The sequence below is a fragment of the Canis aureus genome, chromosome 1, assembly GCF_053574225.1.
Source record: "Canis aureus isolate CA01 chromosome 1, VMU_Caureus_v.1.0, whole genome shotgun sequence".
NCBI lineage: Eukaryota > Metazoa > Chordata > Mammalia > Carnivora > Canidae > Canis > Canis aureus.
The window spans coordinates 92,845,665-92,870,501 of record NC_135611.1 but is presented as its reverse complement, the minus strand read 5'-3'; the positions used below and the strand labels follow the sequence as shown (position 1 = coordinate 92,870,501).

Genomic DNA, 24,837 nt, shown 5'->3' with positions numbered 1-24,837 from the left:
GGCTGGGACTCCAGAACAATGCGGGAGGAGGCTTCTAATCCTCTCCAACCCTGATGTACCTTCTTCTCATGTCAGGAACAGAACAGCCATGTCTCTGCCGCTCTTGATACAGCAGACAGCTGGCAGAGAGCTATGTGTTCTCTAATTGTTTAGTGCTTTCTGGAAAGTGAAATGACTCTCTCTTGTCCTTCTGTTAGCCTGTTTTCCTTGTTGATTTTGGTAAATCACCAGTTGAAAATTTTTTAAAAGGGATGAATACAATAAAGTCATAGAAGCTTTCTGATATAGTTTCTGCTGGTAACAATTAGCGTGTGCTAAGAAATTAAAAATCCTATTACAAAATACTTTTAATATAAATAGTGCATCCTCTGCAGGAAAAAAAAAATTTGAGGAAAAAAGATATAAAGATGAACCATAAGAAATTCTATTTCTCCCTAAGGTTTTGCATATTGCCTTATATGGCTTTCTTTGTATGTGTGTGTGAAAGATAGATGATGATGATAGATAGATAGATAGATAGATAGATAGGTAGATAGATAGATAGATAGATAGATAGATAGATAGATGATAGAAAAATGAGATTGTACAATACACGTTGCTTTATAACATTTTCCACTAACTATAACATGAATGGCATTCCGTATCTTAAAATATTCTCCCACAACATTATTGATTTCCTCTAATTTTATTCTCAGAAGATGAGTTATCTTGAGATCAAAAGGGTACCTTACTATCTAACTCGTGTCTTTGAAAAGAGAGATAAATAAGAGATAAAGAAAGAAATCTATAGATAAATGTTCATACAAAGCTTAAAAGGATTAGCTGAAAACAGCCAATAGGGAAATGCTTCCCACATAATTTTTTTTTTGAGTGGAACTGGGATCAGTTTTTCCCAAACTGCTAAAAGATAGCATTCAAAGATTTTTTTTATTCCCTCTCTCAGCCCCTGTCTCCCCATGGGAAGGGTTACCAAAGACGAGTTAAGAAAGACAGTTTATCAGCATTAGCAGGGAGAGTTATCAACTAGGTTAGATGGAGCATGAACTGAATTGTAAGCTATGCAATAATTCTGATTTCAATTGTGGAGGGGCAGAGACGAATCAAAACTAGAGGATGAGCCAGAAGTTTGTTCCTTAATTTAAAGTCCATGAATGTGGGCTAGTTAACGGGGGACATTCCTTTGTGGAACTACAGAGGGGAGGGGGTTATTTTTGCCTTTTTCGGGGACATGATAATAGTGGACGCAAGAAATTTACAGACTCTTCCCCTACTCTCAGATAATAGGGACACACTGTTCCACCTCCCTCCCAAGACAGGGAAACTGCCTCTATTCTTTCATGTACTGTGGAAAATCAAGTGACAACATACCACCAGCCCCCAGCAGTGTAACCCCAAATTGATTTCTAACATTTATAATTAATTCCTCAGTCAAGAAAATGTACAAAGTCTGCTAACATATTATACTAAGGTTTTAATGGAAAAGAATTAGGGATAAAAATACATTAAAAGATTCTAAGGCTATCTTTGAGTGGTGGCTACCACTAAACTAATTCAAAACTTATTTAACCGTAAGTAGTTCTTTGAAGAATTTGGAAAGAATGAAAGACCCCATTCATGTAAAATCTTTTTCATGGTGTTCCAGTTGGCAAGTAAGCACGAATGCATACCAGGAGAGGTCAAGGTGATTTGGAGGGAATGGTGTCCTCCCTCCTCATTCAGGGGAAACAGTCTGGTTGTAGAAATGTCAAGGGGAAAAATGAAACAGGCAGAGGGATCTGGGATCAGGTGATTGGGGGGCAGGGGCAATAGAACTTTGAGACAAAGAATTTGACTTGCGTGTGAAAACAATTGGAGATGTCACTGGTGTGACGACACAATCCAAGTGGTAGGAAAGACGGGAAATCTTCTTTCAACATGCTTTGATTGTATAGGATATAGAAGCAGAATGTGAGCAGAGAGGATGAAAGAATTTGATGTGCTTGTTGATAAGTGGAAAGGGGGAAAGGGGAAAAGTACTCTAGTTAGACACGAAAATAAGACCCTGGCCATGCTAAGGATCCAGGTACGTGAAGGAAGCAACAGAAGGGTAAGAGACAGTGGTGAGCATCTTTGATTTGTGCCTGGAAGGAGAATTATATACCCTTAGAACTGAAAGGAGAAGAAAGAGGAAAGCCCTTAGAACTATATTAATCTACATAACAGGAAATGAAGAAAAGACGCCAGACCTTCAGTAAGCTGGGGAACTTAAGTCACAGTCACTGTGGTGGTAAAATTATACTCACCACTAAATGGACAGACAAAAACTATACATATAAGTATAATTTTATCCTGGGAAAAGCAGAGGAACAGACGGAAGCAGTGATACAAACCTCTTTACACTAATTTCTTTCTTTTCTCACACACACACACACACACACACACACACACACAAGAGTAGAGGAGAGAAAACTAGACTCCTTGATCGTTAATGGTAGGTCAGCACGGAAGCTCAACTATTAGAGATCCATCCTGGGAACGTAGGCGTCAGGTTGTGAACTGGATCAGTTCACACATCTTTTGTCCAAGCAACTGTTGGATAAAAGAGGGTGAACCTACAGACACTAGAGCCGGAAGTGGACTTTAGTGAAAGCAAGTATCTTTGCATTTTACAAGTGTTTGAATTTCTCACTTCTTAAATTTTGCCTAGGAGAGACACATTTGCCAAACCCTTTCATGTGCTAACATCTGAAAACAAAGCAAGCCTTAAAAAGGCAAACAAAAGCTTTGCTTAGGCAAAATAGCAAGAACAGCCTTGAAAACAGACACAGGAACAGAACCCATGGTATGAATTTAGGCTTATTTTTTCTTTCCTGCTGTTTGATTTGTATATAAACAATAGTGCACGACTTATCCAATCCCTCTCTGGCCTGTAAAGGCAATTTCCTTTTGATATTTCTGTTTATTATTATTTTCTTCTCTAGAGGAAGTGAACTGTTATGGCTTCTGACAAGATGTAAATGGAGGCCATTTTCAAGTTTACAAATCACTGTATGATTGACTCACACCTGCATTGGAGGATTTTGAAGCAGCATTGAACAGCATCAGTCTTTTAGCTCTTTTGGCATTAGGAGCTACCTGGAGGGAACTGGATACAACCACCTTTTAAAAATTCTTATTGTTTCACCCTTCAGAATAATCATAAAATTATTAATTCATTCTTACGTAGAGGGATATGATCATCAGGCCATTTCACCATATTATCACCCCTGAGATCACAACTAATTTTCATGGAAGGACCATTAGGTAGATGGCATTGATTATTTACTTTGATCGACTATTGAAAAACTCAGATGAGATCTACCAAACTGTTCTGAATTGACCACTCAATTGAGATAGGACAACTTAATTAAATTCAAAACATAGACAATTGCCCAAATCATTAAGAAGGGATGATTTAAGTGGAATTGAATTGACAGCTGGTTCAGCCGAATTTTCAAAAATGAGTCATGTGGGGTGATATCTCCTAGCCATGGAGAGGAGCCTATTACAACTTCGGGAAGTGGTCAACTTAGCCGAGCCAAGGCTGGCATTTCTCTTTGCTCCATGATGGGAGTCATAAGCAAAAAGACTCTGAGCTGGGATTTGAACACAATGAGGAACATGACCCAGTGGGTATGGGAGGCTGGGATGGGGTTCTAGGTGTCCAGAACAGGAAGAAAGGGGATGGTGTGGGAAAGAGGAAGAAATGAGGCAGTTGTTTTCTTTGCCATGGATGCCCACCTCCCATCTTCTCACCTCACTTCTCTGTCCGGCTGATCTGTCTACTTGCTTAGTCTTGAAGTGGGAGAGCTTGGTTCTTGTCTCACAGGTGGAAGAATGAATCTTGCAGACAAAGGAGAATGAGTAAAGCGATAGAAGTTTATTAAGCAAGGATACAGAGGAAGCTCTCAGGAGTGAGAGGGGTCCCGACAGAGTTGCCACTGGGGGCTTGTAGGGTTGGTCTTTATTGAAAGCCAACCAGGGAACCTAAATCCTTTTATCATCTCTACTGATGGCACCATTAAGGACTAGTGATAACACATTCAATGGCTTACTTCTTTCTTAGGGCCTGATAATTCTTTGTTGGGCACAAGTAGTTGTAATAACAGGATCCCACCTCTGATACCTAGAACAGGATGGTCTAATTTATTTCTTTGTCTCTGGTTTCCTTTCATCTCCTCATTTTTGGGATTTTTGTGACCCTGATCCCATAGCCTCCCACCTATCTTTACCTACCTAGCCCCACCTGTCCCTTACTCAATATTCGGCTAATCCATTACCTCTATGGGACATTCTTCCTGGTCCTTTGTTTCCATGTTCTAACCCTGTAATCTCACAGCACCTTGGCCTTTTATGTTCATTATGACCATTGTCTTTCTTTTCTGCCTGCTCTACCAAATTGTTTGTTTTTTCGGTCATTCATTCTATAAACTCATAATGTGAATAATTGGCTCTAAGCATGGTTCTAGGTGCTGGGCTTACATGAACAAACCAACCAACCCATGTTCCTGAAGCTTATAGTTCTAGTGGGAGGGAGAAAATAAAGTGAGCAAACAATAAAATAATTGCAAACTGCAATGATGTACTTGGATAAGGGAGTCAGATAAAGGCTTCCCAAGGATCTGGCAATGAAGCTGACACTTGGAACCTGCACAGGAGAGTGGGTGGATGGGGGCTGGGCAGATGAAAGAGGGTGGATGGGGGTGGGCTGGAGGATTCTGGGATGCAGGGATAGTAAATATAAAGAGCTTAAGGGAGGGAAGGCTGAATGGTATTTCAGTCATTCACTCTATAAAATATTTGGGGATGGGAAATAAAGGATGATTCCTAGGATTCTATGTAGGGAATTAGACTACTTACTAAGATGGGGAAGACTGGTGTGATGGATGCTGTGGGGGTGCCTCTCAGGGAACTGCAGAATTCTAGCCTTCATTCCCCCAGATGCTAAAGGCTTACAGCTTTATTGCTGTCTGGGACTTGCCCTAACCCAAGATAACCCCTTCCTCAGGCACGACCCACTGCCAATGACTGGTTGATGCAAGGGTACAAAGGTTTAGCCCCCTTCTCTCTAATTGGGGCATCTCTACAGGCCCCTCTCAGCTCTGGAGCTCCCTATGGAATTGGCTGCGGTCATCATTGCAACTCCTAAACATGTCGACTTCCCCCTTACCCATTCCTACCCCTGTGATTGCCTCACAGGCATTGGTCTCGAGAATATTCCCTGATAAACCTCCTGCATGTAGATCTTCACTTCAGAGTCTGTTCTTCTGAAAAGCCAACCTAAGGCAACTAGGGAGGATCAGGTTTGGGGTGGGAAACCAGGTGTTCCATTTTAGAGATATCAAATTTGAGATGCTTTTGAGACATCCAAGTTGGAGTTTAAGTATACAATTCAGAACTCAGAAGACACGTCCAGCTGGAGATACAAATTTTGAAGTCATTTGCATATGAGGCATTGAAGCCATGAAAATATGCGACAGTAACAAGACTGGCACTGTCAGATATGGTAGCCACCAGCCACATGTGGCTAGTAAGCACTTGAAATGTGGTTTGTGCAAATGAGGAACTGGACCTATAATTTTCAGTAATTTAAATACAAAAGATGATGCTTGGTTCAACTATAGGCAACTTTCTAAACACGTTGGAAATAACTTAGATATGTGAATCTATCTTGCTGTAAATTTTGTGAAATCTAAATACAAGTATTTTCATTAAAAATTCAGCATCAAAATCAGGATGTACCAGGTATAAGATACACACAGATGTTTAAGGATTTATACAAAAAATGTAAAATATTGCCCTGACAATTTACATATTGATTACATGTTGAATTAACAATGTTTTGGTTATAGTGGGTTAAAAAAGTTGTTAGAATTAATTTCACCTTTTTGTTTTCAATTTTTTTTAGTGTGGCTGCTAGAAAATCTAGACTCACGTCTGTGGTTGGCATTATATTTCTGTTGGACAGTGCTGCACTAGAGCGTCTACACAGAGATGAGAGAGTGGCTGGGCTAAGATTGAATAGAGGACAAAATGCCAGCAAAAGGGACAGAAAAAATAGCTGGGGAGGAAGAAGGAAATCAAGAAGGGTGGGTGTGGTGTTTGGGGATGACTGGAGTGTCTCCAGGAGGAGTCATCCTCTGTGTGGACCACTACTGAGAACAGACAGTGTCTGCTGGGTCACTTGGAGGAGGATCTGGTGTATATCCGAATCCCCAGTACTTTGGCATACAAAAAACACTGAGTAAATGCTTGTTTACTGAATTCTTGAATGAACTCGTGAAGTGAGATGAAATGGGCCTGATTCTCTGTTTCTAATTCAGAAAGAGAACAGCAAGGGTAAAAATCTAAACGTTTGGTTCCTCCATCTTTTGTACATAAGGCAGTTCTTTAGACTCAATTCAAAAAATTATATATAAGGGGAAAAAAAACCTATAACTTTGTGAGGTGATGGATGTTAATTAAACTTACTAGGGTGATTATTGCCTCATAGATGCATCATCACGATGTTGTACACCTGAAACTAACACAATGCTTTGTGTCAATTATATCTCAATAAAACCAGAAAACAATTGTATAAATTATTTTCTGAGAAATAGCTCCGTGAAGGAATTTATTTTATTTTTAAAGATGTATTTATTTGAGAGAGAGAGAGAGAGAGAAAGCTTGCATGTGAATGCATGGGAGCAGGGAGAGGGGTGGAGGTGGAGGGACAGAGAATCTCAAGCAGGCACCACACTGAGCACCGAGCCTGAGGTACGATTTGATCTCATGACCCTGAGATCCTGACCTAAGCAGAAACCAAGACTGAGCCACCCAGGCACCTCTCTGTGAAAGAATTTATGAGGATGCTTTGAGCAAAAGGATGAGCTCAGTAAAGTTATTAACCCCTTTGAGCTTTAGTCCTCTTTGAAATTGAGGAATAATGTCTGTATTGTGGAATGTTCATGAAGACTGATTTCACGATTGCAAAGTACCTGATGCCTAGAACAGAGCAAATGCTCGTCAAATGGAACGTCTGTTGCTGTCATTGTTAATATTATTATTTTAGTGTCACGTTCAAGTTTGGTTCCCAGATGGAGGAGTTAATTTTACTCTGTGTGCTTGGCCCAAGGTCAGCCATTTCACAGTGCTTATTAATGAGCACAGCAGCAGGGGGATAGAGAAAAAGAATAGGCCAGAGATGGCAAATAAATGGCTCATGGAACCCATGCTCATTTCTCCTACACCCATAGCAGACATAAGTAATCCATCGTGGTGCTCTTTCCCACTGGGCCAGAGCACAGCCTCAGAATCTTTCCCAGCACACGGTTCCAGGCGGCTCCCCACCCGGTGACTCAGAGTGAGCACGTGCAGTGAAACCTACTTGGTAAAATAGAGGTAGCTCAAATTGGAATAGCACTCGGAGGGAAAAGTGGGCTGAAGGATATTATTTTTTAAAAAGATAAGACAATGGTTTTGAAAAAAAACTGAGTTGATTAATGCAAAGAGCCAAGTTTGTTCTGGCAAGAGATTCAAATATTATCAAAACGTCCTCTTTTTCAAAGCATCGTTCTGTCATAGTAAAGGAAAATGTTGAAGGTAGTTTAGGGAAAAAGACAATTTAGCAAACCATATGCTGAACACAGTGTTTTTAGTCACAGCCACTGAATAATCAGGAAGACATCATGTCCTGCCTCTGAGTCCTTCACCTTGCTCCTCTAAATGGAAACACGAGTGCCTGAGGATATTTGAGGCATGACAAACATTGGAGCGAGTGCTGATGTAAAGCCCTGTAAAGAATTTCCATGGCTGATCATATAACAGATGGCTCCCTACAAGAATCATTTTAATATTAAACAGACAATTCGGGCCTATGAAAAATTCTGCCATAAATCTGTAATTGAAAATACTAAAAAAAAAAAAAAAATGTCCATTCAAACAGACTGTAAATTTTTACAACCGGACTATGGAGATTTAAAGATCTTACGCATTTTGGAGCTTATGCCAAAAGTGAGGATGCCCTTTTATTTTTTCAAGAGGGGATTTAAAATCAAATGGAAGGTCTATAGACTTGAAGATAAACTGTCTTATCGAGAAAGAAGAAACGTCTGTGTGTGTTACTTTGCTTAATTGATCTTGTCATCTGTTCATTTGCACTGAGCACCTTCTGCAAGCCTGGCCTGACCCAAGTGCATCCACCCCGTGTGTATTTCTAGAGCTTCTCACCCAGTGTGGACCCCACACGTGGCCACTTTTGAGGACACTCTTTCTGGCACTCTGGAACCTCTGACTCTCTTGCTCTCCCACCACTCCTGGAACTCTGGCAAGGGACCCTGAGGGTCAAGGTGTATGAGGTCCTTACATTGTGGATGCTGAGATTTTCATTCAATGGGTAGATATGACTTAGCTCAGCCGTCTTTGTTACTGTTATGGATTTGTCATTGCCACCCAGTACACCTGCCACAGATTCTTAGCCCTTAGTGAGCTCTGGCCCCACCATTCGCCCATCTGCTTTCTTGGGAGAAAAGGAAGAAGCCACTTACCCAGCCTCCCACTGCTAGACGGTGCGGTTACATGACACCTAGTCCCACGGCCCTTTCATGTCTTTTTTTTTTTTTTTAAGATTTTTATTTATTTATTCATGAGAGACACAGAGTGAGAGAGGGAGAGGCAGAGACACAGGAAGAGGGAGAAGCAGGCTCCATGCAGGGAGCCTGATGTGGGACTCGATCCCGGGACTCCAGGATCAGGCCCTGGGCTGAAGGCCACGGCGCTAAACCGCTGAGCCACCCAGGCTGCCCCCCTTCGTGTCTTTAGGATGCTTCTAGCTCCTCACTTCAGGGCACCGGGTAGCCGCACTAACCTCTGTAGATTCCATCTTCTTTTAAAACAGAACTCCTGTAGTTTAAGAGACAATTTTAGGAGGCATATGAAGGCACTTTTTAAAAGTTTAAATATTTGTATATGTGTCATAATACAATTTTTAGAGAAAAAAATTAACTCATCAAAACCATAGTTTCATGGATTCTTTATTGTGGGGGGGAAGGCTGAGGAAAAACAGGGTCCATTTAAAATTGATTTTGAAGACCCCCAAGCAAGGTGAAGGGAGGAGACAGGAAATGAGGACACCAGATGCCAACCTGAGGCTGACTGTGTGGAATCAAAGGATACTTGATGGGCCAAATAAAGAAAGATCAAGGCAATCATCTGGGTGCCACATGCACATGTCATCAGTAAATATAAGATTTCCTCTCCTTCTCAGTCTTTCTTTCTCTCAATCTCCGTCTCCCTCTCTTGCTTCCTCAGCCCATGGACTCTGTCTTCTTCCACCTAGATGTGGTAAGACATAACTCTGCCCGATTCCACACTGTTGAGGTCGGTGGCCTTCTCCTGTACCTTGATATCAACAGAATTACTTTGAGTTTGTGAGTCAACTGGTGTCATCTTCCCTCTGGTACTCTAATCCTTCACAGAGTGGCAGCTAGGATTGGTGATCCTTGTCATTGATGGCTTCCCTTTTGTTTAAGAACAGCAGGAAATGGGGAGCCTGGGTGGCTCTTTGGCTCAGATCATGATCCTGGAGTCCTGGGATGGAGCCCCGCATCCAGCTCCCTGCTCAGTGAAGAGTCTCCCTCTGCCCCTCCCCTGATCCTGCTCTCTCCCAATCCCTATCTCACTCTCTCTCATTCTCTTTCAAATATATAAAATCTTGTTTTTTAAAAAAAGAACAGTGGGAAGCATCAGTGCATTTGGGGAGTGGTCACCCCCCTTTTACTTCTCTTAAAGGAAGTCATTTATTCCCTCCATTACCATTTTAGGAAACTCCCACGTCAGGAAATTTCTTGGCCCAGATAGCTTCTGGACATAAACGGTTCCTTCTGGAGATGGTGAATAGCTCCACAGTCCTGAACAGGAGAGGGGAGCTGGGTTAAATTCTCAAGTAATAAAGCCCCTATAATTTTTAATTTTATAAATACGTAGCCTTACCTGATGGCAAGACTTGCTCCAGGCCCTTCCCAAATATTAACTAATTTATTTTACTCTCCCTAATAAGTCTACAGCTAGGTATACATACATCCCTGTTTTGCAGATTGGGAAGCTGAGGCTCAGAAAAAGTAATGTACCTGTGAGTCCACAACCAGTGAATGGAAACTTGAACCAGAGTTCCATGTTCTTCACCAATATCTTAGATTAAAACCTGTTATTTAAAAAAATAAGAAGCCCTTTCATGCAGATCTATCTGAACCCTAAAATATGAGGTGGGAGAATTAAAAATAATATCTCGGGTGCCTGGGGGGCTCAATCGGTTAAGTGTCTGCCTTTGGCTCAAGTCATGATCTCAGGGTCCTGGGATCAAGTTCCGCAATGGGTCTCTCCAAAATGAATAAATAAATAAAATATTAAAAAAAAAAAACACAATATCTTTACACCATGCGGTCCTCAACAAAACACACACACACACACACACACACACACACACACACGATATTTAAATGTATTAGGAGTAGGAGGGTCCCTACCCTATTCCTTGCTTAAGAACAAAACTTTACTGGTGGATCCCAGACAACTCACCAGGTAATTAGAGTAAATGGAGGAGGAATGGTACTGAGCCTATAAAATGCTTGTGTGGGACACACAACTGAACATCTTTTCTAGTTAGCCCCCAGCCCTACACTGGGGCAAATCCGTTTATTTTGTACCCCCTACAGCAGCAGCATACCTCATAAACTATCCTTCCTATCAGAAGCTAATGGCAAAAATACTTGGTGGTGAGGTCACAAAGTTTGACCCGCCCTACTGCTGAGAATAGGCTAGTTTCTTTGTTTTGTCTAGTTACCTGTGCCTCCTCTTGAAGGTCAGTATAAATTAACTGGTTAGTAGGCATATAAATTAATCTGATCTAGAATCAATTTAGTCCAATCTAATCATTTATGGTCTCTTGCAATAAAATGTCATCTCTCTAAGGGGGGGAGGGGAATGTCCTCAAAGAGCCTACCTTTTCTCTTGTTCCTTTCTCCGAAATTACATCCATGTGTTTAGGGGCCTAGGAGCTGGTGTGTCTTCGTTGGTGTGAGGTTGGTTAGGGAAGAGATACTTGCTGCTTTTTGGTGTGTGCTGGCTGGAATCCACTGAGACTGAGAGGACCGTTCTTTGGCTGCACGTATAATCCTTGCCCTACTGTCTTCAGTGCTGCATTCTGTGGCTAGTTGGACTTGGGATCCATTCTTTTGACTCAAGAGATGCTCTGTGGTATTTGGCACCTCCTCACCTCCTCACCTGCAGCTCTAAATCCCTTGAGGCCTTAGGGGCTCATCCTTTGTCATCTGGCTCATCCTTTGACTTGGCAGGTCACCGCCAGCACCTCACTCAGCCGTGGTCGACCCTTTGGAATGCCCACTGGCTTCAACTGGCTAACTGTACCACGTATGAAGTAAGAACAGCTTGGAAATGCTAACCACAGGTGTTCCTGTCTCTGGTCATTTGTCATGTTTCTCAGCTTTACCTTCAGATCTGTCATCACTGAGTTAGTGCATTTCCCTCACCTTTCAGCCTACGCCCAGAGAGGACGAAACCAGGTATCCATGTCTGGTCACAACACTCCCTCTTCCTGTCTCCTTTCCTTCCCTGTCCTCTTGACTATTTTCAGGGATCAGACAGGTGGATTTTTCAATTAATTTTATGTCATATCATTTTTTTTTCTGACTGCAGATCAGACCTAAAGATGTACTTGGCCTTGAGATGCTAAATGGGGCACATGGGAACTTGGAAAAAAAATTCTTTCTCAGGAGAATAGCCTGACTCAAAGGGCATTGTCTTGTTGTACCATCTAATTTCCAATGTCGAGAGCTGAATATTACCTCTTCTTTTTCTTTGCATACTTTCTGCTTTAATTTCTAATCTCTTCTCAGACAGATGGGTACCTGGGGCAGATTAGGGCAAAGGTCTCCACTCAGAAGGGCAAAAGAGAAAACCACATGAATGTTTAAAATTATTTCTCATGGAAAAACTGCATTCCCCATGACTCACTCTGTTTTAGGAGCATACAAGAACTGTGGTATCTTGTTAGAACATGAGTCTCTCTCCCCGGCAGAAGGCTGGTGTCGGGTCCACACACTTCCACTTTGTTTCACTTGCCAATCTCATATATGCCTCCAGCAGGGTTGTAATAGCACACATTCTGTAGGCCATTGACTGTACCTATAGTAAACTTAAAAATTGGCACCAATTGTATTGCTTAGGAATTGCATTTGATTATAACAGAAATCCAAAAATAATGGCCTAAAACAAATTAGCTGTTTTATTTTTCTCACTTAATGAAGGTGTGCTCCTAGCCTCTCCTGGGGTTAGACAGGAGCATATGAATAATTCTGACCAATAGACTGGATGCAGAGGTGAAGTGTTTCATTTTTTGGCTGAAACACAGAAGAGCAGTCATGTCGCCGGAGGAGCCTGTGTATTCTAGATCATATAGCTGCAAGATTGGTGGAATCACTGCATCTGGGTCCCTGAGGGATACATGGGTCAGAGCTGCCCCAGGAACTTGCAGGGGACATGAAGTGAAAAATTAACTCTTGTTGTGTTAACTTCCACTATTTTGGGGTTAAAGTGTTACTAGAGCATTATGTACTCTAACCTGACTGATATCAATGGGAAGGGCAAAGGACCAAAGGCACAGGTCAGTTGTCTCCTGCCCATTTGTAAGGAGATTTTATTAAGTCTCATTCAGTGTCGTCACTCACTTATATCCTTTTTTAAAAAAAAATATTTTTAAAAAATATATTTATTCATGAGAGACACACAGACAGAAGCAGAGACATAGGCAGAGGGAGAAGCAGGCTCCCTGCAAGAAGCCCGATGAGGGACTCAATCCCAGGACCCTGGGATCACAACCTGAGCCAAAGGCAGATGGTCAACCACTGGGCCATCCAGGCACCCTCACTTACTTATATCCTATTAGCTGGAATGATAGGGCCGCCCCATCTCCATGGAAGACCAAGAAATGTCATTTCCTAACTTGATATATGTTTCGTTTAATAAAATCAGATTTTGTTAGTAAGGGAAAATAGGAGGAGAGCTATGGGGTAGGCAGTTGTCTACCACAGTCTGTCCCCCTGGTTACGTATCATTCAGATGGTGGAAATTTCCAGCAGTGTGGAAGGAAGACTTGTACCAGCTCATAAAAACCAGTTGTTAAATTTCAGGAATTTTATGAGTTCATGATTAGATATAGCTATTATTAAGAAGGAAATTATAGGGGTGCCTAGGTGGCTCATTCAGTTAAGCATCCCACTCTTGATCTCAGCTCGTCTTTTTTTTTTTTTTTTTTTTTTCGGCTCAAGTCTTGATCTCAGGGTCATGAGTTCAAGCCCCATGTTGGGCTCTATGCTGGTCATGGAGCTGGAGCCTACTTAAAAAAAAAAAAAAGCCAAAAATGAAAAGAATGGCATTATATAAACTTGCAATTAAATAAACTATACTTAAAAAAAGGTGTTCATCACTTCCTAATTATTTTTCTACATTTCACTATTATCTGTGCTCTTGTAGTTTATATCTATCATATCTATATGGTAGAGATACTTTAAAATGGTAGGTGCTAGCACATGTGTTCCTAACTCTGTCCTCAGGAACATCACATTGTTATCTCAAAAATCAGCCACACTGGTAACATTTACACCATGGAAATCAGCATATACCATAAATCAGTGTTTGATTTATTGTTTTGTTGACTGTTTAGGCTTAAGAATGATGACGAAAATGTTACTAATGCAAATTAAACTTAAAACCATGCTGTGATCATAGCTCTTGCATTGTAAATAACAAAATATTGAGGAAATATTCTAGTATTTGAGAGTTGCTCTTCTCATTGATGAACAAGTGGAATTCTGACATTTATCTTCCCCAGTGCATTTTCATTTTACTCGTTAGCATAAACATGTCAACCAACATTCATATTGGAACAACACTCACTTGTCAATTGCTTTGTCATAAAAAGCATTCTGTGAGAATTAATTAACTATAAGGAATTTACAATAGAGTGTTAGTGGTAGTAGTAAATTATTGCTACAAATCCTTTATATCAGTAAAGTTTATAATAAACTTTTGTATCTATGTAAATATATTCACCCTACCCAGCTGGTCGTTAAACATTCATCAACACATCAGTTTCTTTCCAGAAAAAGAACATCCTGAGATAGATAACCATGAAGTCCCTGACATTTCTTGCATCCAGCTCAAAATGTAGGCTCTTTGGGTGAAATGCAGTCTTTCCATCAGATACAGATGGAAAGCTACTGGGCTATTTGGTTTGTTATAGGTCTACTGCTGCATAAATCAAAGGATGAGTGGAGTGCCCTTATGCAATAGTGAAAAAAGGAACAGGAATAGCTACCATAATGACCTCCTATACAGAAAGAAGAGGATAGGAAACATATAACCATCCACTATCTGTAGCAATTAAGCAATTCTACTTGACAGGAAGAGCAAAGACTCTGTCTTGGCTCCTTGGTTGGCCAATCTAGCTGAACCTGGTTATTCTCTCTGGGAAGATCTCCATTTTCCTAATTCCTCTGCTTCCTCCCACTGATGTAGCTTAGTAAAGATGCCCTGCCTGGGGCTACAGAGCTCTCAAATCCAAATTCCTCTTGGTGTAATTTCTTTCTTTCTTTTCTTTTTTTAAAAGTAGGCTTCACACCCAACATGGGGCTTGAACTCATGACCCTGAGATCAAGAATCACCTGCTTTACCGACTGAGCCAGCCAGATGCCCCTCTTCTTAGGGACTAAGGCTCCTTTACTAAACATAGACTGTTTCAGGCCAGTCTTGGAGGGTGGGAAGTCCTTTGGAAATGAAATGCCCTCTATATTTAGTATAGTTTTGCTCTGTTTGCTTCTGGTAAAGTCCAAGCTTAAGAAATAATAGCCAAAGGTCTTGTCCAGATGTATTTTAAGCCTGAGGAATCACTTTTTTTTTTAAAGATTTTATTTATTCATGAGAGAGACACAGAGAGAGAGAGAGAGACAGAGACACAGGCTCCACGCAGACAGCCCGATGTGGGACTCGATCCAGGGTTTCCAGGATCATGCCCTGGGCTGCAGGCAGCGCTAAACCGCTGCGCCACCAGGGCTGCCCATGAGGAATCACTTTTAATTACAAGTCTCTCTGCTTTAGCCATCTCCTTTGTCTTAGACTCCATGACTACTGCCTTGAGGCAGAGTCAACAGGCCCCTGTGGGAAGGCAGCAACCTTGATCCCATTGGTAGTGATAGGCTTTGCTCCCTTCCCCAGTGGGCACCAGTATTTAGACTGTCGTCCATGCATCACTATTTATAACTGCTTCAAGTTCGAAGAACAAAAGCGGTTGGCTTTGGGACTCCCTTCACCATAACTTGTAGACCACAGACAGAGAAAGATTCCCTTGGAAAAATAATGTTTCCTTCCTTCTCTGCTTACAGCCTGAGTAGCTCTAGTCTGATGGCATCTCTTCAGTAGGATTTTGCTAGAAGTGGTGGAAAGAGTACATGCCAATATATAAAATGTTTGCTACCATTTCTCATAATCATGTAGCCTCAGTTGGCCATTGCCTGCATTCCAACTAGAGTAGGCAACAATTTTATCAAATGTTTTGCTGCTACAGAACAAGGATCACCAACCTTACAGCTTCAGGCGTCCAAGTCTTTACTGATCAAAGCCCCATTTCTCCCACCAAGTCAATCCCATATTTTACATTTGCTTAAAACCTCCCTCTTTAAATACCAAATTCTTGGGTACTTATTTATCACCAGTTAGAAATTATACACTGCTCTGAATCATAAGAAAATTGAAAACATTTGTGATTTGAGAAGTGAATTTGTGATGAAATGAGAAGCCTAGATGTAGGTAGTATAGGGCTAATATGACAGCTTCATCATCATGCCAGGTGGCTGCCCCACATTCAACATTTTATCCATCAACCAGGAGTGGAGAGGCAGAGGACAAAGGATTGATCTAGTCCCCATTAAGGGGCTTTACTAGAAGCCCCTTGTTTGAAATAATAGTAATAACAATAAATAGTAACAAATAGTAATTTCTGGTAAAAATGGATCAAGGTATCACCACAAATGGAAATCTAACAAAGCCATACTCAGACATATGAAGTTAAATTTTTTTCTATAACTATAAACATCTTTTTGCTGTAACTGCAATAATTTCCAGAGAAACTCTCAGATTCAGTTGTCAAGGGTAACACTCATGTCAAATTTGGACATTGGTAACCACAGTAAAACTTTTGGGAGAAAGATTATAAAAAACAAAATTATCTATTGATGGTTGGATAAGAGATCTGCCTCATCTTTACGGTTCTATAGCAATCTCTGCCTTTTATAAATTCAAGAGGACTTCTCAACTGGGATGTGGTAATTTCATTTTCTCTAAAATATCAATGTAATCACATAAAAGGGAAAAAGGCCCCGGGAGAAGTTCCCTTGCTATTAGCAGTAACATACATAAAACTCTTCCCAGAAAAGGGCTGTTAATCATGTAATTGGAAAGGGCCCTACGAAATCATTTATGCCATCTTGGACAGATAAATGAGCATCCTAACCTTAAAAATATATCCAAGGAAGAAGATTTAAACTCTTCTTTTGTTGGCTTAATTATGCTGGGCATTGCCTTGGAGCCTTGGTAAAAGGCCCTGGTGATTCCAGTTCTTCCAACAGATATTTATTGAGCATCTACTGTGTGCATAACACTGTAGGTGAAACAAGGAAATATGAAACACGGTCTTTGGCAGCAAAGAGGTCATAATCTACTTACAGAGATAAAAAACATGGAAGTGGAAGAATTTCCCATGGTATGAAATGACTTTAAAAGGATTTCTGGAGGAAGGGGGGAACCTTTTGGGTTTTGATAAGAGAATATTCCCATATATCCAGTTTTTATCCAATTATCCCTGTTCTTCATTCCTGACACCTCGTTCCCTCTGCCTCTATTCTACCCGCTTTCTTGCCTTAGTTGAAGCTTTCATCATTTTCCACCTACACTATTACAAGGGACTTTGAATTTGCCCAGTTACAACCACCAGTGTCTTTAGCAATTTCCACTCGGTGCTGTGAGAGAATGATCTTTAGTATACATGCCTAATGGTTTTTTCCAGGGCTGGCATTACGGTGAGGTGAATGAAGCACTCGCCTTGGGTGCAAAATATAAAGGGCTGCCAGAAAATTCAGCCATCAAGATAACCAATGTTTTTTTTTTTTTTTTTTTTTTTTTTTTTTAGGATAACCAATGTTTTAATGAAAAACATTTTAAGCAATAATGAATGCAAATAATCCATAATGAACACAATGTCAAAATATTAAATAAAAGCAGGATCTGACTGTGCCGTGCTAGGCCATACTGGATTCCGAGGCTAACGTAGAAATGTGTGCCCCTAGATGCTTGTTTTTTCGTATTTTGTTTTGTTTTTATGTATTTTTAAATGGCTGCTTTCTAGACCATTCAGATAGATTCAGAAAAATACTGACAAGTTGAATAGCAGGTGTAATAAAACTCACGACATTATTTTAAGTTTACATACTTTAATTGTACCCCCCTACATAATTTATTGTAATTTTATTATCTTGGCTTTGATAAATACAAACTCACCAATTCAACAATATTTTCAAAATCTATTTCCTGCCTCGATGCCTTTGTTCCTACTACTGTTTTCATGTGGAATGCTCTTGTCCAAATGTATACCAGATAAATGGGTATAGATTTTCCAGAGATAAGCTTTTCCTGAACCACCCGCTCCTGCTCCCTCTCCTTAGACAGAATTAACCACTCTTCCTTTGTGCTTTTCACTGTAGCCAGTGAGAACCTCTGTCAAAACACCTGGGGCATTTTGGGTGTATGTATTTTACTGTTTGTCTTCCACTAGAATGCAGCAAGGATTGCTCTTACACATCACTGAATTGTCAGTGTCCACTACAAGAGCTGGGACTCTGTGGGTACTGAATATTAGTTGAATGGCTGAATTAATGAACAACTGCAAAAATGAGTTAAGCATATTAGAAGAAAAGTCCATAGAAAAGCTTTGTTGGAGAGTTATGAGATACTTTAGACAAAGCTAAACATTTATGTTCAAACAGCAAAAATACATAAATAATTACTGCAAAACATCCAATTTAGTGGATTAATTAGTTGCTTAGCTGAATTGTACTTAAAATTGTATGGTTGACTGACATTTTAGCAAGCCCAATCTGTTGGTCCTCTGTTGAAGGGAGAACTTTGGGCGGGGAGACAAAATAAAAATGCAGTGATAGTTTGTGGTGATGTGACAGTGGCCTTTAAGAGGTGATGGAAAAGGACAAAGCAGAGTCTGGATGGAAGAGTTATAGAGAAGTATTCCATTGCATTTGATAACTAAGAGGTAGGATGCCAAATGCAGTCTTTCTGAAACTCTGCATGGCTGAAGTTTCAGATATAGTTCAATATTAAGATCCTTGTCATTATCCATGTCTGTTATATCCATTAAGCACACAGGAGACCAAACCAGCATCCACGAGTTTTCCACAGGCCTGTTAAAATGTTTGAGATGTTACCGTCTCCCACCCCTAAAACATCATTCACTCCAAAACAAGAAAATTGCAATATTGAAATTAGCAAGTGTTTAATTAAGCCTCTGTAACAATATGAAATAGCAAAAATGTTTTATTGGCTCCACAATATGCGAGGAAGATAGTAGTATTGAAACAAACAGGTGTTTAATTAAATACCTCTAAGTTGTGGCAGTAGGTCAACTAGTTGAGGGCAACTCAACTCTGGTCTTCTATATGTGCATTACATTTAATGCAGAATGTGAGTGCATTTTAATATACATAATAAAAGGCAGGCAGCCTCCAAAAGTAAGGGTTCATAGAGCCTGGGAATGATGAAAACAACCTTATGTACGTGCTCAGTTGTAGTTCACGTCATGCTGACCATTATCTCTGCACCTCACCGGTGAACTCTGAAGGGTGAGTCAAGATCCATAGGATACGACTACAGCTGCAGTGGTTTCTAAGCATCTGAGCCGGAATCTTAAATGAGAACTTGTCATGAAATTCTACATTCTTTAGTTGATCTATTTTTTCAGTTAACATTGTGTTAGTTTTATTTAAAAAAAAAAAAAAGAAGTTTAAAGGACACATTTTAACTAACACTAATGCTACTGAAGATATATAGTCACGTAGCAAATATTTCTCCGTAATTGGTGGTTATCCATATGGGATGATGACCTGATTATACCTACAAATGCTTATGAAATGTACTTTGGTTTTACCCCACCATTGCATGGGGAAGTTCTTTGGAGTGCAAGGGATAGCAGGTACACCTAGGTTGAATTTAGTCACTGAATTCTAGAATGGTCTGTAGGATCAATAACTAAGAACATTATTAGCCTGTTCGTCAACTGTCTTGCAGCTATCTTGCAACTATGGATAGTTCTTTCAACTATCCATAAGTTGCTACATTTGTGCCATTTTTAAAAGCCTGTTGTTCTTAGGGACTCCGTGTAACGAACTGGTTTACTGAGCGGAGCCCTTATCTATAGTTGATCTCTCACTATGGCAGTGTATATAGGGGGTAGGGTACAAGTATGAGCAGCAGGGTCTCATTGATGAACAGGCCTGGCTCCTACCTGCAGTTACCTTAGCAGGTGTAATTGTTACAGAGAATGCCAAAGGGACTTGCATTATAATTCTCTTGCTGTAGACCAATGCCCACGTTTTTCTGCAGAAACTAGAGGCACAGCTAGAAATGACTACTCACCATTTTCCAGATAAGTAAATTGTCTTTCAGTAACTTGATCTGGCCACCAAGGGAAATGGAAGTTTAATTCATAGGAGAGGGAGAAAATTGCTGTTATCCCTGCCTTGGAGCAGATTCATGAGGGTTCGATTCTGGAAAGAATAAAATTTGGAACCTGAACCATTTTATTTTGTTTTTTCTCTGCTTTGTCAATTGACTCGGAGTTATTCCTGGACATTAGATCACTGAGAATACTCATTTGCTCGATTTATTTTATGCTTCTCCTTCCATTTCTCTTCAGTTCCTTCTAATGGTTGTTTGACAGAGACTATCCGTATCCACAAACCCCTGAATTCTGCTAATCACGAGGTTTTATTTCCTCTCCCTCTTACAGATCAAACAATCAAGGCACAGTGATTTCCCCAGGGCCACACAGTCCTTGGGTGCTAAAGCTTTCATGAGATGTTGCATTTCACCTTTCTGGCCGCAGGATTTTTTTCTACCCGGGGCTCAAAGGACCCTTGGCTATTTCTTCTGTTTCTCAATTCAAATTCTGAAAAGGCCAAACAGAACTGCTAATGTTCACAATTCAACAAAAACATCTGTTATAGGCAGTTGCTGACTGATTATAATATTCGTCTTCTCTGCCAGTTCTAAATTGGACCTGAGAGAATTTCCACATTTGCTGGTAAACTCTTAAATGCTCCATACTGGAGCATTTTCCTGAGAGGAGAAATAGCTCACATATCTCTTCTTAACACCTATGAAGAAAATTGCCCCCAAATGGTAAACTGTGACTTCTTGTGGGAGGGAAAAAGCGGAATCTTTCTTGATTTGCCTGAGAAGCTAACAACTCCTTCTCCCACCCAAATCTAGCAACTGAGTCTACCTGGATCCGCATAGTGTGCCTCCCTGCCCTGGGATGGGCGAACCGAATGAATGCGTACCTAACGTCAGCCACTCCACTGGTGCACAGAATCCACTCTTGTTCTTCTGCTTGCAGAATCTGCTTCTGCTGCTAATCCTTTCACATTGCCAATTTTTTCTCTCTCTTACATCCTTCACATTAGCATACATAGATGCTATAATATCTCCCATTAAAAAAAAATCAGCCCTTTCCTTATTTCATATCCCCTCTAGCCCTGTCCCATTTTTCTGCTGGCTCCTTTATTGTGAAATTTCTCGAAAGGGTTGGCTGTGCTTCCTGTTTTCAGGCCTTCTCCCTTGATCTCTCCCCTGCCCACACCAACCAGACTGCCATCACTACAATTCCGCTGAAACCAGTCTCCTGGAGGTCACAGTGACGAGGGTGACCATATGTTCTTGTTTGCCCAGGACGGTCCCAGTTTACATGTGTTGTGTTGGCAGAATTATTAATAACTTTAAAAAGTCATGGTTTGGACAGAAATTGCATGGGCTATAAATCATCTTCCCAATGACCTCCATCTTGCAAACTTTCCCGGTCATTTCTTGCTACTTTATTTCTCAACATCCCAGCAGTCCTTCTCATTGACCTCTAAATGTGGGCATAGTGCCAGGCTTTCAAATCACCTGTCCTCACTCCTCTTGTTGCTTCTTGCTCCATATTCTCCCCATAAGTCATCTCATACAGTCCCAGGGCTTTGAGCCCTATCTATATTTTGATGGCGTGCACATTTCTACCTGTTTGGGACCATCTTCCCTGAACTCCAAACCCACCTTCGCTGCCCATTTGGTAGTTCCACCTGTTTGTCTACTATGCAACTCAAATTTAACATGGCCCGAACAGAACTTTTAATTCTCTCCCATCCTGTTCTTCCCTTAGGGCTCTCAGTGAATCACATCACCATTGTCTCAGCTCCTGGAGTAAAAAAAAAAAAATCTATACTTCATCCTCTTCTTACTTTCCTTTCTCCATAACCTGTATCCAATCTTCAGCAAATTGTACTACTGCCTATTTCAAAACCTGTCATCATCCTCACCACTTACCATCCTCCTAGTCTGAGTCACCCTCTGTCCTCACCAGGACCACCGGTGGGTTTGCTTTGACTCCTGCTCCTGCACTGAGCAGTTACAGGTATACTTTCCCAATGCATATCAGGTTATGTTCCTCTTCAGCTCAGACCTTCTATAGGCTTTCTAGAGGGCAATGAGGATAAAAATCTAGATTTCTGTCCATTGCTTAGAGGGTCCTGGTTTCCTCCATTTCTCTGAGCTCATTTGTTAGCACTCTGTCCCTTTCTTTCTCTGTTCTATCCACCAGAATGACCTTTGTGCTATAATTCAAACATGCCCTGCTTCTTCCTGCCTCAGGACCTTTGCCCTTGTAGTTCCCCCACCTGGAAGCTCTTCCTCTGTGCCTTTTCATGGCTTTACTCTCTTACTTCATCAGGTTTAACACCCCCCCCCCCAACTAAGATAGCACCCCTATTGCTCTGTATCCCTTATACTGCTTCATTTTTCTTTCTGGCACTTACCACTACTCAAAATTGTAGTGCCTTTGGGTATGTTTATTGTCTGCCCCCTCCATAATAATATAAGTTCAGAAAACAAAGATCTTGTGTGTCTTTTTCGTCCCTAAATCCATAGTGTCTAGTTTAATATCATCATATAGTAGATGGTCAATTAACATGTACTGAAGAAATGAATGAATCACAGTTTTAAACCAAGTGAATTCAGAATTCTGAGCACTCCTAATCTTATCAAATATCTGTTCCCCTCTGCATTTGTTGAATATTTCTTTTATTATCTGCATTTTCAAAGACCTGTCTAGTTGAGGTATACTCCCATAGCCTGTAAACTCCCAAAAGGCAGCAGTTGAGGAGCTAATTAATCTAATTTAGCCTCCAAAGAGCTACACATCACTGTGCCTAAATTTTTTGTGTCCCTCTTAAGACAACCATGTTGAGCCAAAAAGACAATCGTGGATGTTCCAGCTGTAAACAGCCCTACACTTTCTTTCTTGCTAATTTCTTACTCAGTATCCACATATGTTTTAATTTGGCTTCACATCTGACTCCAAACCTACTTTTGGGAATGGGTTGGGGTGCAGGAGAGCTTAAGAGATCCATATATAATTCTCCCAATTTTCAAGAGAAACGAAAACATACTCAAACTGTCAGAAGAAAGAAGAGTCAGAAGTGCATAGCAAATCAGTTATTTATGTAAAATGTGAAAAAATAGAAATTACAGTCTTTCACCAGTAAAAATATGTATCATAACTCCATCTATGCACTCAGTACCTCCTTGTCACCTTCAATGTTGTCATGTGACTCTGTCTCCCACTAGTCTGGGTACTCAGGAGCCCCTTGTGATTCTCCAGCGTGTCTTGGTCTCTTTGTCATTTATACCCACATATTCTCATTGGGAAAGGCCAAACCCCACCAATGCCCCGTTAGCTGGCATTTCAGCTGGGACAGACAAAGCCCTTGGTTGTTTGTGGGGAGGGTTCTGGGCACAGGCAGAGTTTTAAAGTGCTTTATAATATGGTAGGTACTGCAAGCCAAGAGCTCTCTAAATTGCAGCATAAATAAGGTTTGTGATGACGGAATGTTTTGTCACAAAGACATCAATTCCACTGAAGAAGTCATAGGTATCAGAACTCACCTGGCCTGGATACAATTTCCTGCAAGACTGCCACCACTTGTACTGTTTTACACTCCCTGAAAGAATTTCTATTAATTTGACATCCCAATTATTCTGATACCAGAAAAAAAAGGGTCTCCACTGGGTTCTCCCCCAAAGTAAATTAATAACTTATCATTTTATCTTAACCTTTCAAATACTAATTTCTTTTAATTCAGTAATTTTGCTTTATTTCCTATGGAAAGAATCAGCAATATAATTTAAAAACTTTGTATGTTTATGATGACACTATTTATAATGGTGAAAAATTTGGAGTGACAAGTATTATATGTTTAAGAGTGGTCTGGTAAATGGTGCAGCCACTGTGGAAGATAGTATGGAGGTTCCTCAAAAAATTAAAATTAGAACTACCCTATGATCCAGTCAGTAATTGCATTGTGGGGTATTTACCCAAAAGATAAAAAAACACTAATTCAAAGGGATGCATGCACTCCTATGTTTATTGCAGCATTATTTACAATAGCCAAGATATGGAAGCAGCCCAAGTGTCCATCCACAGATGAATGGATAAAGAAGATGTAGTAAATATATACAATGGAGTATTACTCAGCCATCAAAAAGAATGGAATCTTGACATTTGCATCAATGTGGATAGAGCTAGAAAGTATAATGCTAAGCAAATTAAGTCAGTCAAAGAAATACAAAAAACCCTATGATCTCACTCATATGTGGAATTTAAGAAACAAAGCAAACAAAGAAACAAAAAAGAGATGAAGAGAGAAACAAACCAAGAAATAGACTCTCAACTATAGAGAACAAACATGGCTATCAGACGGGAGGTGGGTGGGGTAGGGTTGGGGAAATTGGTGATGGGGATTAAAGAGTGCACTTATCATGATAAAAAAAAATTAAATAATTTTTTAGAAAAGGACAGTGGTCTGGTAAAATACTTGATAAATTCTTGTGTATGCCATCATTAAAAAACATTTTGAATGTCTACATAATGATATTTGAAAATGCTCACAATATGAAAAAAGTTAGATACAAAGCTCTGCTTAATATGATCCCGTGTGTGTGTGTGTGTGTGTGTGTGTGTGTGTGTAAAATACCTTAAAGGAAGATGCCCAAATGTTAATGGCTGCATCAAGTGATAATTAAAAAGATTATTTTTATTCTACTTACTATTCTTTTTTCTATCTTATGTATTTTGTGGTAATTTCTAAATTTTGCATGAGCATATAATACTTTTTAAGTCAGAAAACTCTACATAAATTTACATCTGTTTATATGGTATTTCAGTCAAATATGATGTTTTTTTCTGAGACACATCACATCACATCTCCACATCTTTCCCCAAAGAGTAAGTTTACTCTTCAGAGGTCACCAAGTTCTAGTTACACAAATCACTAAGGATGGAGTGTCTAAAAATATGCAATTTAAAAAATGTAGTTTAACTAAAGATATAAATGCCACCGTGTAGGAAATTGTAAGAATGTTCATCCTTAAATGCGATCACAGTAATGACAT

The 24,837-nt window shown here is 40.2% G+C and overlaps 1 protein-coding gene across 10 annotated transcripts; it reads right to left on the bottom strand.

Annotated features, from left to right (window-relative positions):
- Window positions 1-2,910: 2,910 nt before the first annotated feature.
- LOC144320087 (uncharacterized) lies at window positions 2,911-23,257 on the bottom strand. Of its 10 annotated transcripts, XM_077908455.1 has the most exons (8): window positions 22,968-23,257; window positions 19,768-19,898; window positions 12,028-12,208; window positions 10,997-11,921; window positions 10,125-10,198; window positions 9,811-9,905; window positions 3,775-3,861; window positions 2,911-3,114 (listed from the first exon to the last, which is right to left on the bottom strand). In XM_077908455.1, the coding sequence occupies exons 5-8, from the start codon at window positions 10,168-10,170 to the stop codon at window positions 3,016-3,018; spliced, it is 327 nt and encodes a 108-aa protein (XP_077764581.1). In that variant the 5' UTR covers window positions 10,171-10,198; window positions 10,997-11,921; window positions 12,028-12,208; window positions 19,768-19,898; window positions 22,968-23,257; the 3' UTR covers window positions 2,911-3,015. The 10 variants fall into 10 exon arrangements, 2 of the variants coding, with proteins under 2 accessions (XP_077764581.1, XP_077764582.1); XR_013385694.1 differs by lacking the exon at window positions 10,125-10,198; XR_013385697.1 differs by lacking the exons at window positions 2,911-3,114; window positions 3,775-3,861 and adding an exon at window positions 9,014-9,396.
- Window positions 23,258-24,837: the final 1,580 nt, after the last annotated feature.

Coding starts and splice junctions, on each gene's coding strand:
- LOC144320087 (XM_077908455.1), bottom strand. CDS start 10,170: ATGGAACTCTGGTTCAAGTTTCCATTCACTGGTTGTGGACTCACAG. Junction 9,906..10,124: donor CACTGGTTGTGGACTCACAG/GTACATTACTTT, acceptor TCTCCTGTTCAG/GACTGTGGAGCTATTCACCA. Junction 3,862..9,810: donor CGTGGGAGTTTCCTAAAATG/GTAATGGAGGGA, acceptor TTTGTCTGCAAG/ATTCATTCTTCCACCTGTGA.